The sequence below is a fragment of the Sinocyclocheilus grahami genome, unplaced genomic scaffold, assembly GCF_001515645.1.
Source record: "Sinocyclocheilus grahami isolate Dianchi unplaced genomic scaffold, SAMN03320097.WGS_v1.1 scaffold60.1, whole genome shotgun sequence".
Classification (NCBI taxonomy): domain Eukaryota; kingdom Metazoa; phylum Chordata; class Actinopteri; order Cypriniformes; family Cyprinidae; genus Sinocyclocheilus; species Sinocyclocheilus grahami.
The window spans coordinates 1,925,929-1,942,669 of record NW_015505239.1 but is presented as its reverse complement, the minus strand read 5'-3'; the positions used below and the strand labels follow the sequence as shown (position 1 = coordinate 1,942,669).

General features: G+C 37.0%; 1 protein-coding gene across 1 annotated transcript in view; it reads left to right on the top strand.

The window, feature by feature from the left end:
* The first annotated feature begins 15 nt into the window (after positions 1-15).
* The window catches only part of LOC107584477 (protein SHQ1 homolog), a 41,032-nt gene continuing 24,306 nt past the window's right edge, over positions 16-16,741 (top strand). The window contains exons 1-8 of the mRNA XM_016271113.1: positions 16-90; positions 1,343-1,504; positions 2,049-2,113; positions 9,159-9,469; positions 9,609-9,721; positions 9,862-9,962; positions 14,382-14,539; positions 15,400-15,453. Of these exons, the coding sequence (XP_016126599.1) occupies positions 1,362-1,504; positions 2,049-2,113; positions 9,159-9,469; positions 9,609-9,721; positions 9,862-9,962; positions 14,382-14,539; positions 15,400-15,453 (945 nt within the window). The 5' untranslated portion in view covers positions 16-90; positions 1,343-1,361. The remainder of the gene's footprint in view (positions 91-1,342; positions 1,505-2,048; positions 2,114-9,158; positions 9,470-9,608; positions 9,722-9,861; positions 9,963-14,381; positions 14,540-15,399; positions 15,454-16,741) is intronic.

Sequence of the window (16,741 nt, the reverse complement as noted above, 5' to 3'; positions counted from 1 at the left end):
TAGTCCTCCTTATATGTGGCATTACGGTAAAACATGGCCAGTCGAGAGAGCAGGAAGCAGTCCATGTGCTGCGTCAGAACAGGCGTGAAGGTAGCAGTTTTGTTTTATAATGTTTATATTGTTTGCCATTGCCTTATTTAAATCTTACTATATAATTTGAAAACGTAAAAGTACTAACTAGTGCATGGAGTATGTCCTGTCTGTTTTACGTTGGCGTAAACATTGCGTGTACAAACAACATATGCGGACTTTTGACAGCTTATTACCTGTGTTGGGCTTTAGTTATCACTTGGTTAATTATTTTGGGTTTGTTTTTATCCTGCGTGCACGTATCATATTAGTATAGCGAATTTGGTTACTTGGAAGACATTTAAAGGGACAGTTCACCCAAAAATGAAAATTCTGTCATCATTTACTCACCCTCATGTCGTTCCAAACCTGTATGAGTTGCTTTCTTCTGTTGAAGATTGCTGGTAATCAAACGGTTGTTGTTTGCCATTGACTTGCATAGTATTTTTTTTTCCTACTATGAAAGTCAATGGCAAACACCAACCGTTTGATTACCAGCAATCTTCAACAGAAGAAAGCAACTCATACAGGTTTGGAACGACATGAGGGTGAGTAAATGATGACAGAATTTTCATTTTTGGGTGAACTATCCCTTTAACGAGGTGTTTTTTTTTTAGTCCTCAGTATTTTAAGAATGTGTCTTAACTGCTGAATAACAGTGTTGCATTGAAATAGAGTAAAGTTTAATTTGAAACCAATCACATTTCAAGGTTTATAATGTGCTAGTTAGCAAATGGGTTGTTTATGTCTCATTGAGTATCCACAAGGTGGAGTTGTAAGCTACCCTATTTTTTCTGCTCTTCAAATATCCATTTGACTTCATGTCAAATAGACCAGGGACTAGATGAGCAGACTTTTTAAGGTCTTCACTTCATATTACATTGTCAAGTAGATGGTTTTCTGTTTAGAAGCAACTTTTAGAGATTTGTCCACAGTCAAAAGTAATGAGAACGTACTGTATGTTATCTGTAATTAGTGACGATTGTGCTGTTATTAGTTGATCAGTGAAACTGTGCCAAGATGGCATGATTGATAGATTAGCACACTAAAAGATAAAAATACAGAAAAAAAATTCAAGAAAAATAATATTCTGCTGGATAAACTTAATCTCTGATAATTTGAATGAAAATTTGATTCCATTAGGATTGTGTTGTACATATTATGTTATATTTTTAATGCTGAGTCAGTAAGATCCTGCTGAATAAACTGAAATTGGACCCAACCAGTTTAAGATGTGTGAATAACTGTTTGTGTTTTTCTCCTTTCACTGCAGTGCTTTGCCGTGTGTAATCATGATAACACCAGCTTTTGAACTGAGTCAAGATGCCGATTTCCTTACTGTGGTTATTCGTGTACCCTACACCAGAACATCTGCGTTTGACATCTACATCCAGGGAGAAGATTTGAAGTTCTATGCCAAGCCCTACTTTCTCAGGTGACTCACCTGCAAACACCATGGCATTCTGTTAAAACACAGGAAGTACTCATAGGTCCTTATAAGATGTTTACAATGCTTTTTAACTACAAATACTAAGACCGAGACCCAAAAATGTAATGTGTATATATATGATATATATACACAGTGGTGGCCAAAATTATTTGGTCTCTTGAAGCATCGTGGAGACGTTGTCACAGTTCTTCTGGATTTAGTCTGTCTCAGTTTGTTCTGTTTCTTCAAGTCATTCCAGACAGACTGGATGATGATGAGATCAGATCTCTGTGTGGAGCAATGGCTGTTGACAGACTCCTTGTGCACACAAAAATCTCACTGGATTATTACAATTAATGGCAAAACGAATGTTTGGAAATGTAAAATTTCCTACTGACACGCAACAGCAAAAGATAGAAATAACTGACTTAAAACCATTTTTAGATGGTGAAAATACTAGTAATAATAAAAAGACATGTTAATAAATAAATTATAATAGATTTATTAAAAAATATATATGAATAAATCTGTGTAATCATCTACCTTGAAGGTTGACTCTGCCTGGGAGAATAGTTGAAGATGGCCGGGAAAAAGCTTCATTCGATATTGCTAAAGGTAATAGTCACTCCCTATTATTGTTTCGTGTGCAACTGTCTTAGAAAACCCATGCTGCTTTTTTTTTTAACCACTCAGTGGCCATTTTTTAAGACACAACACAAACAAGCTTCAGCAGAAGCAGCAAAATTGACCTAGTCTTTTGAAAATCAATTTCATCAAAGGTTCCCCTCTATTTTTACTTACTAAGTTCTACTTAAGGTCTAAGGCAAACAGAACACAGTAATTAAGGACTAGATGTAGAAAGTTGTATTGCCTGAGTGAAATGTCAGTATTTCATAACAGTTCTGTTACAATGAACTGCTGTGGAGTTTTAGAGCAATTATTGTCATTATCATAATTATATCTCAAAAAGGATAGTGTGGGACATAACAAGATAAAGGACGCCCTTGTTAAGCAATCATGCTTTAAATGACAAGGTTTAAACTTGTACAGGGCAATACACATTCATTTGGTTTTTGACTAATTTTATATACAGGGCAAAACACTATTCATTATAATGCGTAGGAACACTCATATTTAGAATCGGCTAGGGATGGAGTTTGCGTTAAACTGGTTTTGGTAAAAATCATACATAAAGGATACAGAGTATACCAACCAAAAGTACATCTTTACAAAACTAAATAATTAAAATATAAAATATTAAGGAATTTAAGGCAGCACAATGCTACTTGACTGCCAAGGATTTGCTTTTTCTTACAGTTCCCATGGAATTTATTGATAGGTTATTTTCTTTCTATTATTATTATTGTTTATGCATGTCTGTGAATTTACAATTTCCACTATAGTTCAGGCTGTCAAACTGCTCAAATAGCATGAAGATTTCCAGTTGCTTAGTAATGGCCACAGGATCCTGTCCCTGACGTCTCGTTGTCGTTTCAGAGTGTCTACTTTGATCGACAGCCAGTGAATAATTTAGCAGTAGTCTATCATAAAGAACGCCTAACTGCTTTCTGTGTTTACAGAGAGTAACAAGTAATTATAAATCATTCACAAATCTGGAATGACTACATTCAAAACAATTATTGTCATTTTACCGTAACACCGTTTTAATCTTTAATGTTCTAGTAGGGTCTCAAATTATAGGTTGTTTAATGCTAGGTTGTCTCAAGCACAGACTAAACCATTCAGCATGTAATGTGTGGAATATAATCCCTCTGCTTTTTTGCCCCAACAATTTTGTTCTTTCCACAAATTCCTGTTTACATAAGAAAACACAAAGTCGAAGATCAAAAACCACTACGATGGATTAGCAATTAGCACACTGTCACACACCAGATGTGCACATGTGAGAAGCATGGGTTTGGAGTTGTTAGTTTCCTTCTCATAGTTTTCCATCCTCACTCTTTGTGTGTCTTCAATAAAATAAAATAATTAAAAGAAGATTTAAAGGAACAGATCACCCAAAAGTGAAAATTCAATATGAATTCTACTTTTACTGTGAAGTATTTTGAAGAATGCTTGTAAACAAACAGTTTTGGTGAACATTGAATTTTATTGTATGGGGAACCAAAGCCATGTTCCCCAGAAAAACAGAAATGTATATAGGTTTGGAACTACATGAGTAAATGACAACAGAGTTATAAAGTAGTTTTTGGTTGAACTATATCTTTAAACAATAAGAAATACTATAATATGTTAGTCTTAACATGTTTAAGATGGGCTTAGATGGTTTAAAGGGGTCCTATTATGCTCCAAACAGTTTTGGTGAACATTGAATTTTATTGTATGGGGAACCAAAGCCATGTTCCCCAGAAAAACAGAAATTTATATAGGTTTGGAACTACATGAGTAAATGACAACAGAATTATAAAGTAGTTTTTGGTTGAACTATATCTTTAAACAATAAGAAATACTATAATAAGTTAGTCTTAACATGTTTAAGATGGGCTTAGATGGTTTAAAGGGGTCCTATTATGCTCTTTTACAAAGTCTTAATCTTGTTTTGGGGGTGTACTAGAACAGGCTCTCATGCTAGGTTGTTCGAAAAACACATTATTTTTCACATATTTAACATTATTATAACACCTCTTTCCCCAATCTGGCATGAACGGCTCGAATAGTTCCTGTATCAAATGAAGGCTCGCCTTCTGAAATACGAAATGTGCTGTGATTGGTTAGCTGCAGTGGTGGACGAAGTACACAAATCAAGTACTTGAGTAAAAGTACAGATCCGTATAATAAAATATTACTCCAGTAAAAGTACTCAGTTTTCAATTTTACTTGAGTGAAAGTACAAAAGTACTTGATTTTTTATGTACTTAAGTAAAAAGTACGGATAGATGAATGTTTATTTTTATATAGGCTACTTTTATCATTTAATTTTATATTAGCATATATATATATTTTTTATAATCCTACTGCTCAAAATACCTGGGATTTTCCCAAAATAACCAATAAGGAAATAATGAATATAATAAGGAAAATATAATTAGATTTTCTTGATGATTTTTTTCTTCTCAAACCTTGTCTATGGTGTAAAACCACCCCTGGCCAAATGCCCCCAGAGGGCATCACTTCCCATTTTGATAATTACTGTAGTTACCATGTACTGAACATCACATCCTTTCTTTTTCCCTTAGATGTAATCTATCTAGGTGGTTGAATAAAAATATTTGGACTTTATTTTTTTTTTAAATTACCTCAATTTAGCACCAGCAAGCTCGTTAGCTAGACAGTTAGCATCAGCTAACATTATTGACTTATTTTCAGCATGGTTATGAATAAACATTTATATTTGTCTACTCGGCTAGTTGATCCAGATGCATAATAACTTAGGCTATGTGTGCTTACAAACAGAAGTCACATAGGGCTAAATGCATAGCATTTTAGTAAAACTGCTAACGTTACAGCAGCGGGGAAGATGAATGTGCATGAGTCATTTTATTTAATCTGTGTTATTTTAATGTTTTTTGACCTAAAACATAGAGACTCTGATGTTAATGTGTCTGCATTCAAGCATTTCAGTGAGCTTAAACAGATCACCATTTACAGCAGATTTAGTTCACAAACTACTGACAGCTTTGACCTAAATATGATTTTCAGTTACAACAATTAATCCTAAAATTCGACATTAGTAACATACTTTTAACAGCATCAGACGCGCGCGCATTCACAAGATCTCCCGGTTTACTTGTGAATTCAGTTCACTGGAGACTCGCTTTAAACGGATCATTTAAATCAGTGAGGTGTCGACTCGAGAACAGCTGCAATCGGATCATTCCAATTCGTAAATTAATCGTTTGGTGCGATTTGCGATCCGATTTAACGGGTTCATTGAAAAGAATCAGTTCGTTCATGAATCAGACACCGCTTCTGCGTCTCAGAGCACGTGATATATTATAAGCCAAGGAGTAACGATAAGTTTTATGAAATGTAGTGAAGTAAAAAGTACGATCTTATGCTTTGGAATGTAGTGAAGTAAAAGTTACTCCAAATAAAACTACTCCAGTAAAGTACAGCTACTTGAAATATGTACTTAAGTACAGTAAGGAAGTAAAACTACTTTGTTACTGTCCACCACTGGTTAGCTGGGCCAGTGTGTGTTGTGATTGGCAGCACTCGGAGCCTGGTCGGGAAATGTCATGCCCCTTACCATAGCCGCCTGCGAGCTTCAGTGTAAATATTGCGTCAAACTCAAATCAATTTGAGGGTGATTTAAATCCAGATGATTGTAACCACTCTAAGTTCATCTGCCTTGGGAAAGCTAGCGTGTCTCCGACATAGTGATGACACTCGTTGCCTTCTCTAGTGTAGCTCAGTCTCATCCCATTCGTCGATATTTGTGATATCACAAATCCCAGAAAATATGAGTTGTAGTCTGAACGAGTCATCCGTTGTAGTTTTTGAAAAGTGATTTCTGTTCAATAAAATATCTCCTTTTGAATTGGACTTTGAGCTTTGTAACTTTGCAGATCTTTTTTATGCTCAAACAGCAACATTACAGACTAACTAAAGTTGAAAAAGTGAAAAAGCATAATAGCACCCCTTTAAGATGGTCTTTCAACCTGGCTCAACTGCTTTTATCTGGTTTAGCTAGGTAGCCGGCTATTCCATCTGAAAACAGCCCAAGTTGGTCCAACTAAGACCAGCAATCCAGCTTAGTTGAAATCTTATTTGTTTTCCAGTAATGGGAATAATGAGCACAGTTTTAGAAATGCAGATCCTCTCTTTGTTTCTCTCTTTTGCCGTCTTTCTTTCTGCAGAGCGGACTTAATTATAGCACAGAATTCTCACATTTAATCAGTCGGTCGAGCTGTCAGCATCATAAAGATCCATCTCACCGATTCCATAAGTCTCTTCTTTCTTTATTATGATACACCTTCAGTTTGATTATGCTCGCTCGCTCTCTTTTATGCAGTGCTTATCAATCTTTCATTCAGAAAGAAACAGCAGAAGCAGCGCTGTGATTGTATCTGACCGATCTGCCGTAGTCCCGACATGTCTTTTAATGAGCTGCCTATTAGCGCTTTCAATGATACCTAATGGCCACAGGATCCTCTGCTTGACATCTCATTGGCCTCGTTTCAACACATTGTCTTTGATCGACAGCCAGTGAATAATTCAGCAGTCGTCTATTATAAAGTACCTCTAATTGCTTTCTGTGTTTACATAAGAAATTATAAATCATTCCCAAATCTGTAAGGACAATAATCAAGGCAAGTATTGTCATTTTAAGGGTGATGTGTGCATTTTTAATGGTTAAAATATTTTCTCCTGCCGCAGCTTAATAGGTTGAGACAACTATAAGTAAGCCGCATGTAGGCCGATTTCCCAGAAAAGAGTAAATATTGTGGCTGCTTTCAAAACATTGCTCTGTTTGTTTAAGAATCCCGACCAGACCTACACAGCAACAGTGGCTTAACCAATGGCATGAGTTTGGGGTGGGACTCTCTGTTTGCTTGACCAATAGCAGCTGGGGAGAGTGTTCACAAGACTATTTTTCTTCTGTTAAGCACAAAGGATGGTATTTTAAAGTATGTTGTTTTGTGCACCACAGACTTTCATTGTATGGACAAAAAAAAAAAAGATATTTTGCATTCCACAGAAGAAAGAACTGATTTTTATTTTTATTTTTTTGGGTGAACTGTCGCTTTAAAGTTGTGATGTAACTGAAATATCAACAGATCTGTTCTTCCGTATTGTGACAAACATCTGTGTGAAACTACTTATTGAAAAGAAAAAAAGGGAAGGTCAGGGATTTCATTCAGTCCACCAGCTATTGATTACATGGAGGGGATCTAAATGCGAATTTGCAGTCTATTAAATGAAAGGGGCAGGGTTTATAAGGATGCGTATGACAATTTGATTAAAAATTACAAGGTCAAAAGAGTTGTGAATGTGAAATGAAATGTGCATGGAAGAATCCACATTATAATCTATAGAAAATAGAGTGAATTTCCATTTCATGCTGCCTTTAATGACTTCATTTTGTTGTGTCCTACTGTTTTTGTTTCATGTAAAGTTGCTTGCCTAATGAGCTATTTAGCGATTTAAAGGCACCATTACCATTGGAACCAAACAGAATTGCAGAAAAAATTAGTTTCTATCAAACTCCCTTTCTGGAGTGCACATACAGACCAAAGAGGAGCAAAGAATAGACACTCTTAGACTTGGTCCAGTACATAAAGTTAACCCCACCTAGTAATGCCCTAAAAAGAACAACCTAGTAACCCTAAAACAATGCTTTAACAATCATTTAGAATACATTCAGAAACTGCATTGCAGCATCTTAGTATTATGCAGTTATTTAGTAGATTGCATAATACTTCGTATTCTCCAATCATTTAGCCCTCTTGAACCCTTTTCTTACAAATGCCGATTTCCCAGAAAAGAGTAAATATTGTGGCTGCTTTCAAAACATTGCTCTGTTTGTTTAAGAATCCCGACCAGACCTACACAGCAACAGTGGCTTAACCAATGGCATGAGTTTGGGGTGGGACTCTCTGTTTGCTTGACCAATAGCAGCTGGGGAGAGTGTTCACAAGACTATTTTTCTTCTGTTAAGCACAAAGGATGGTATTTTAAAGTATGTTGTTTTGTGCACCACAGACTTTCATTGTATGGACAAAAAAAAAAAAGATATTTTGCATTCCACAGAAGAAAGAACTGATTTTTTTTTTTTTTTTTTTGGGTGAACTGTCGCTTTAAAGTTGTGATGTAACTGAAATATCAACAGATCTGTTCTTCCGTATTGTGACAAACATCTGTGTGAAACTACTTATTGAAAAGAAAAAAAGGGAAGGTCAGGGATTTCATTCAGTCCACCAGCTATTGATTACATGGAGGGGATCTAAATGCGAATTTGCAGTCTATTAAATGAAAGGGGCAGGGTTTATAAGGATGCGTATGACAATTTGATTAAAAATTACAAGGTCAAAAGAGTTGTGAATGTGAAATGAAATGTGCATGGAAGAATCCACATTATAATCTATAGAAAATAGAGTGAATTTCCATTTCATGCTGCCTTTAATGACTTCATTTTGTTGTGTCCTACTGTTTTTGTTTCATGTAAAGTTGCTTGCCTAATGAGCTATTTAGCGATTTAAAGGCACCATTACCATTGGAACCAAACAGAATTGCAGAAAAAATTAGTTTCTATCAAACTCCCTTTCTGGAGTGCACATACAGACCAAAGAGGAGCAAAGAATAGACACTCTTAGACTTGGTCCAGTACATAAAGTTAACCCCACCTAGTAATGCCCTAAAAAGAACAACCTAGTAACCCTAAAACAATGCTTTAACAATCATTTAGAATACATTCAGAAACTGCATTGCAGCATCTTAGTATTATGCAGTTATTTAGTAGATTGCATAATACTTCGTATTCTCCAATCATTTAGCCCTCTTGAACCCTTTTCTTACAAATGATTGCAAGCTCGCATTCAGGTCGGCCTCCATCCAATCAACAACCGATAGATAGAACCCCATCCTACGTTTTTTTTTTTTTCTTTTTCAATAATCAGTTTCACTCAAATTTATGTCACAAAACAGGATAAATGATTTGTCTCTGTTACACCACTTTAAGTATGTGTGTATGTATCAGGCCTCTTCACACTGCATGTCCCTAAAGAGACGGCCGGACAGCACTTTGAGGGTTTGGAGATGCTCACCAGTCTCCTGGCTCCTAAGGGATCAAGGTCAGCCAAACCACTGGTGGAGGACACAGGTAAAGAGTACTCTGTTGGCGTTCTCTCAGAGGCCTGTGGTGGAGGATGTGAGGAGGAAGATGAAGAGGAGGAGTTTGATTGGCAGATAGAACAGGAGGTTTACACTGAAACGCCAGCAGAGACGCTGAAAGAATACCACAAGTATGGCTTTGGAAACCTTAGGTCTGGAGTCTTCACCAGACTGCAAGTAAGAACATCTGTCCCTGATGAGACTATAGACATGGTCTTTTTACAGTGTTTTTGATAAAGATGACACAAGACATATTAAAAAATAAATGACCTGGAGTTGTTGTGGACAACCCATTGTTTTGCTTTGTGTCAATCAGGAGGAGCTGAATGAGGTGATTGACGTGAAGGATCCTGACAATACTGCTCCTGAGCTCAGGAGACGCACTCGACTAGATGCAGAGACCACAATATTTTGTGCTGACCATTACTTGTAAGTCCACCATTGCTGTTCCTGTACTGAATTTCATCAAATTTTCTACATTTATAAAGATCATTTAAAATAGTATTTCATATCATATCCCGCACATGACAGAACATCCACATATTCAGTTTTATTTTTTCTTCATGCAGGGTAAACTTGTATGAGGATGAGGAGGAGATCAGAAACCTGCTGAAGTTTAAACCGTGGTGGAGAGAACTGAGCCCGGACCCTTCAACACACTCCGACACCTGTGAGACCCTTACCTCCTCAGATTCGATATATCGCTTTGTCTGTAGAGAATAAAGTTAAACTCCCTAAATGTATTTACACACAGTGCAAAATTACAGCTTTGTCTTGTGTTTTGGGTCCATGGGTCTGGATGAAGAATTAGGTCGGGTTTAGTTAAGGTCGCCAAGTTTTATTGTAACCCTGGAATATTTCCAGAAGTGGTTCCTAGGCTCTGCCAGCAGGTGGCGCGCCTTTGCCGGAAACTGATCATCTTGGGACCCTAATATTAGACTAGCGACAGGGTCATGTTTTCACGTTGCACAAGGGAGGAGATTTGAAGCTATTTGTAGCCTCGCACTGTTTTAACACTCATACTTTTACTCTTTGGGAGATTTATATGTGTTTTTGTCAATGTTTTATAACTGCTGAGTCATATTGATGATTAGGCTGCGTGTGAGTCACAGAGTTAGTTTAGTCAGCAAGGTACAAACCACCTCTCAGCCCACTTTTGTGCCCACACAGCAGCTTGTTCTCTGTCTGATCTATCTATCTATCTATCTATCTATCTATCTATCTATCTATCTATCTATCTCTTTGTCTGTCCATCATTATATCTCTCTGTCATTCTGTTTTTTTTGTCTGGTCTGTCTATCGTTCTATAGTTATGTCGTTCTGTCTATCTGTGTTTCTTTATATCTGCCGTTCTGTCATTCTGTCTGTCTATCTATTCCTTTCTTATTTCTTCCATCTTTTCTTCAATCCGTCTGTCTTTTTCTTTCCATCTATCTTAGCTCTATTTTTCATCTAGCTATATAGCTATCGTTTTGTCTGTCTGTTTCTCTGTCTCTTTCTTTCTTGGCACATCTGTTGTAATAGTACAATCTCTGAAAACCTTATCTGGCACGTTTAAAGTTGCATGGAATATTGACGTGTGTGAGACGAGTGTGATTAAGCGGCACAGACATGGACAGCCGAGAAGCGATTGTGTCCCACACCAGCATGTTCTTTATCACTAGAGTAGTGTACTAATTCCTCAGTGCCCGATTACAGAATGAGGAAATTACTCTGAGCTGCGAGCATATGTTGGTGCAGAGGGGACGGGGGGGTTACACAGCTGGTCCTATCACAGATGAAGAAGATGGAGAAGGATTAAGCAGAGGGAGATGGAGATATTTGAAGATATGCATTCCAAACTGTCTGTCTCTGCTGTCAATCAATCAAATAACATTGTGCAGCTACTTAGCACACAGGCGCTTCTATACGACTATATTATTAGTGTTCTCATCAGTATGCTGAATGCATGAAGCAGATTAATTGCTACTAATTGCTTGGACAGACCGTACTGAACATCCTGAGTTAAGTGCACACAAATCAGTGCCAATATATCTACTCCTCACTGTTTTCTAAGTTTTTCCTGACTGGATATGGCTCATTAAGCCATTAAAGTTAATTAGGGCCTTCGCTCTTTGGGTATTAGGATGAGCTTGTTCGTTTTTCATTATCGTTTAGCTATCATTAGATAGATACGAGAAACCAGGTAGGCTTTATTTCTTTGTAATAGTTTGAGATTAATGGTTGAATATCCACAACCTACTCTCACCACTGAAATAACGCAATTCATGTCTAGTCAATGAAGAAGCATCTTATACATTGTGCCACACAGCAGTACCAAGGGGATTTTAAGTGCAATTTTGAAACAAATTATTTAATCATTAACTTTTGGCAATTATTTAGAAAAAAGGCATCTAATACACTTTAGCGGAAATCACACAGTCACATGGCTAAAGTTTTATTTCCCTCTGGTCATGTTTTATCACCCTCAGGACACCAAGGTAGCCATGATTTCCACTGTGCCCCTCAAAAGAAAAGGTGCACTCGTGGTTGTAGGAAGAGAGAAACTCATACCAAGACATTTTCTTTTCAGACTAGTCGCTACATTCTAAGTGCAATTCTCTGATTTGTGAATAGGTATACCCAAAGGCTTCACTCTTTCGCTTTGTCTTTATGATGAGAAACCTTCCTGCATGGCAGAGATCACACACATATAAAAACATGTTCTGTTTGCTGCTTGAGATTCTAATTCAAGATTTCTTGCTGCTTCCTTGCCTTCTCCCTTTATTTTGTGTGTGTGTACTTGCTTTCCCATGTGTATCGGGTATCTTCACACTCTAGGTCCCAATGGAGATGACAGCCTCACCGTATGTGTTTATGCATGTATGCACTTCATTGTTCCACTCCCCAATCTCACTCCAATAGCTGCTTGTGTTAGTGGTCTGGGCACCTGTGTGGTGTCAGATGTTGTTTTTGCAGATTTTGCCATTGAATGAATGACAAATTATAATGCATTCCATAAAAGAAGTCTGTTATAGCCCCAACATGGCATTGCCAGTATTTGTACATTAGAAATGTGTAAGTACTCATAAAAAAAGACTCCTCTTACAGGGAAAAATAAAAAGGTAACTGTGAGAAAGTTTACAGTACTGTAGAAAAATAGTCTGTTTGTTAGATATTAAGTTAATGAAATATAAAATATTTAAAGATAAATAAAGTCACAGTTACCTATCTAGCAGAATGTCCAGCCTGCTCTTTTTGATTGTTACAAAGGTTGGTATATGCACTCATTGGGTCTTTTATTAGAATCAAAGCAAGAGATAAAATAGACAAACATTTTGGCTATCTGCCTTCGTCAGTATGACGATTCTTTGTTTCAGTGATTGTATAACAGACGACATCAGGCGATTAGAATTAATCAATTAATCGGACTCCACTTTTAATAGAACAAAAGTGGATGGTGACCAACGTTAGAATAATGCTGAATAATCTTTCTGAATATCTTTGTGTGAGGAACAAGCCAATATTTAACTCCTCATTCACTGACATATGACGTATATTCAAATCTGGCGTGTTCACAATACATGAGAGCTTTTTTGTTCGCATACAGCCACAAATGCAATTCACTCAACACCAGAAGAGGAGGAGGTGAAGATACTTAAGTGGTTCTCGTTTGTATTGTCAATAGAGCAGCTTTGAAATAAGACAAGTTTACCTTTCATGTACATTACCCTTCAGCTACCGATGACACTGAAGACTTGAATTCAGGCTGCTGAATATTCCGTTTGCCATCACAGGAATAAATTACATTTTAAAATATATTAAAATAGATATCAGTTCTTTAAAATTATAGTTATAATTCACAATATTACTGTATTTTTGATCAAATAAATGCAGCCTTGGTTTCAACTGTGTATATTCATATATGGCATGTCAAGATGTGTCACACTAGGTTTTTCTTGAATGCATTTTCTTGGTTTTCATTTCTGTTGTGACCAAATCTGAGTATGCACATATTCATATCGCACAGCTGAGATTTAAATCCGTAAATAATTAATTACATTTTAGTCTGTTTCTCACACAAATCGAATGGCTTCAGCAAACTAGGATATATGGCACAATTTTGCACTTTATTTACGTTTTGCTACTTTTATCTACTTTGGTAATTGTTTTTTGTTTTTTTGGATCTCCACAATGCAACTACCCTACAGGTTTGAAATGAGGGTGAGTTAATGATGATGATTTTTATTTTTTTTGGATGAACTGTTTCTTTAAAACACCAGTTTTTTAATATAGAAGGAACGCATTTGAAATCTTTATCCTACAATATAACAGTTCCACAAGTTCTAAAAGTTCCTTCATAAACAACAAAAAAACTAAATCTGTAATTGGTGACAGAAACAGTTTAATATAAAGAGAAGACAAGAGCTGGGGTGGAGTTGAACTCTCTCTTCAGCTCCTGGTTTTGGTCTCACAGGAGTCAGTATTTTCTGCCAGGTGGGGGCAGATGTGTAAGAGGGTAAATCAGGTAGAGAGAAAGAGAGAGAGATAATGGGGGAGCTGTTCAGTCGTCATGTCGCTGGAATCCAGCAGCTCCCAACAGAGCCAGAACTCGACCTCTGCCAGCACTAGCTTTAAGTGTGTGTGTGTGTATATGGACATGCAAGCATGCACACAAGGGGCTCTATCAGGGGCAGCACTGCAGCCAAGAAGGGGTTCACTTTCAGCCGCTACTAAAGTGCTGACTTGCCCTTTCTCTCTCTCTCTCTATATATCTCTCTCTCTCTCTCTCTTACTGCCCTGCCTTCGACTCAAGTCAGTTTAGGGCATCAATCAAGCTTTGTAACTTTGCTCTTCCCATGCAGTAACTTTACTATGCTTCAAAATCCTCATCTCCCGACTTTGATTTAAAAATAATTGCGGAGAACATGCTTTCGTTTCTTAAAGCTCTCAGCCAAGCAGAGGCATCCATCATTCCCTGCTGGAGCCCTGCGTTTATACTTGTTTTTCGGGGAGAATTTGTCAGAGATTGACTTTGACTGTACCTCCCTGAGATAACTTGATAAACAACACTGAATGTCTCTCTTTCTCTCTCTCTCTGTACTTCCAGCAATAACTTTCACAGAAGAAGAAAAAGAGCAGATGAGGAAATTCACAAACCATTCATACTTGCTGGATAAGAAAGCACGCTTCCACGCCTGGCTCGGTTTGGTGGACATCGTTCTCGCGTATGTCTATGATGTGCGCACTACAGAGGGAGAGCACAGTGTAAGTGTTCATTTGTTCGCCACAGACATTTCTCTGCTAGTAAGTGGGTTTGGCGTAGGAGTCCTGGCATTTTCACGTGCGCCAAAGCTCCAGGAAGTTGATACATTCCTGTAATGTTTTCCAGACAGTCCCGAGAATCTCTTTGGAGGCCACTGCACATGGTAGTAATTGTAAAAAATAAGTTTGAAAATTATGGTTATGTTTTAAAACGCGGCTTCTGATGCTGAAGTACTAGAATGGGGCTTCGGTTGTGAAGAGCTCTGCTGGATTGACTCCAAAGCTTTCAACATATGTTAAATGTACAGTCAAAATCTGGGCTTTGGTTCAATCATAATAGCTAGAGAACATATCAAACCTTCTTAAAACATTCTCTTGTCTAAAGTGATCAATTTAGCCTTGGAGCTGTGGCTTGGTGGTTAGCGCTTGTGCACTGAGCCATGTTGCTCATGTGACTGACATGAGTTTGAATCCAGAATTTTCCCATTTTCCCCTCTTTTCATCATCATTTCTTGTTCTTTCACCCCTTTTGATTTAATTAAAATTGACCAAATAGGGATACACAATATTATGTTTATAACAGATACCACAAAATATAGTTCAGAATGTGTAAATATATGTAATTAGTGTCAGTACTATTAAAATTTAAAAAATGAATTTTAGTTTGTTTGTGACGTTATTGAGCAATGGTCACTATACTGAATTGTATACAACATGAAGGATAAATGTGTCATAGTTATGCTAACATTTGACCAGTTTTGTATAGTCTGTGTTGTGTAGCATCTGACATCAGTAGAGTTGAGTTTTTTTTAGTGTACAACGTCATTGATTACAGTATTGACTGATGTTGTTGTGATTTGCAGGTAGAGTCAGCCTGGACCATCAGGAAGCTCAGCGGTACTCTCAGCTGGCTGGAGGTATGTGGTACATTTAGCAGCTTAACAAAATGTGACAAGGCCTTGAATGCACAAACAAATGAATGAATGAGCGAGTGATTTTAACTTACGGAGACTCGGGCTTTTTTCGCATGAGCTGTTTTTTAAATCCGATCTTGAGGACTGACTGTCTGCATTGCTGTTCTGCGTGTGATTAACTCTGATCTGTTTGTTCAAACAGTGTAGTCCATATCCGGTGTATCTACTTCAGTTGCTATAGCAATAATGTAAGCATCTCACAATGCCAAAAGACTTTCTCATACTACAAATGAGAGTAGCTGTCACTGTGGAAAGAAAGGTTGAAAAACATGGAAATTGTGCCTCTGCTCATGTCTATCATGCTGAACTCGAGGCATTTTTGCACATTCAGATTTTACACATGCATGGAGATACCGCCGACTTGTTCATTCGTTCATGATTGGCTACATAATGAATGCCACAGTTTGTCACAGTGTTGTTAAAAATCATTTTTGGTAATTTAAATATGGCTGAAGTAAAATAAGTTATAGAAATTAGATGGAAAATTTAAAGTTTAAGTACTAAAATTAATAAAACAAACTGAAATAAAAATAAATTAAAGCTAAATAGAAATATAAAAAAAATGACAAAAGCACATAAAATTACTAAAACTAAAATAAAAAGAAACTTATGAATAAACTATATTAAAATTCATATCATGTAAATAATACTAAAACAACACTGGTTTGTTATGTAAGAAACAAGAAAGGGAGTGTTTTCAGACGCAGCTCCAAAAAGTATTGTAGACTTTAATGATGTTACTTGTGCTTAATATCCTAAATTCTGCTGCCTGCCTGAACAAAGCCTAAAATAAAGATATGGAGTGTTCTGATTACATTACATAAGACATTGTCTTAGTTAGGGTGACCATACGTGCCATTTTCCCAGGACGCGTTCTGGCCAGGATTTCTATATTGCCTAAAATATCTAGGTTTTGGCTTTGTTTGCGTGTGCAGACTGATCGGTGTATGACATCAAAATACCTCGAGAGCATTTTGAAAGCATAAGGAACTGTCTGTATGGTATTTTGATGTCAAATATTCGAATGTCAAAAATCGGTCTGCACACGCAAACAAAGCCAAAACCTAGATATTTTTGGCAATATAGAAATCCTGGCCAGGACGCGTCCTGGGAAAATGGCACGTATGGTCACCCTAGTCTTAGTGCTGGGTGGTATGACCAAAAATTTTATATCACGGTATTTTTTAAAATTATACCGGTTTCACAGTATATGACGGTATTTTTTTTTTTT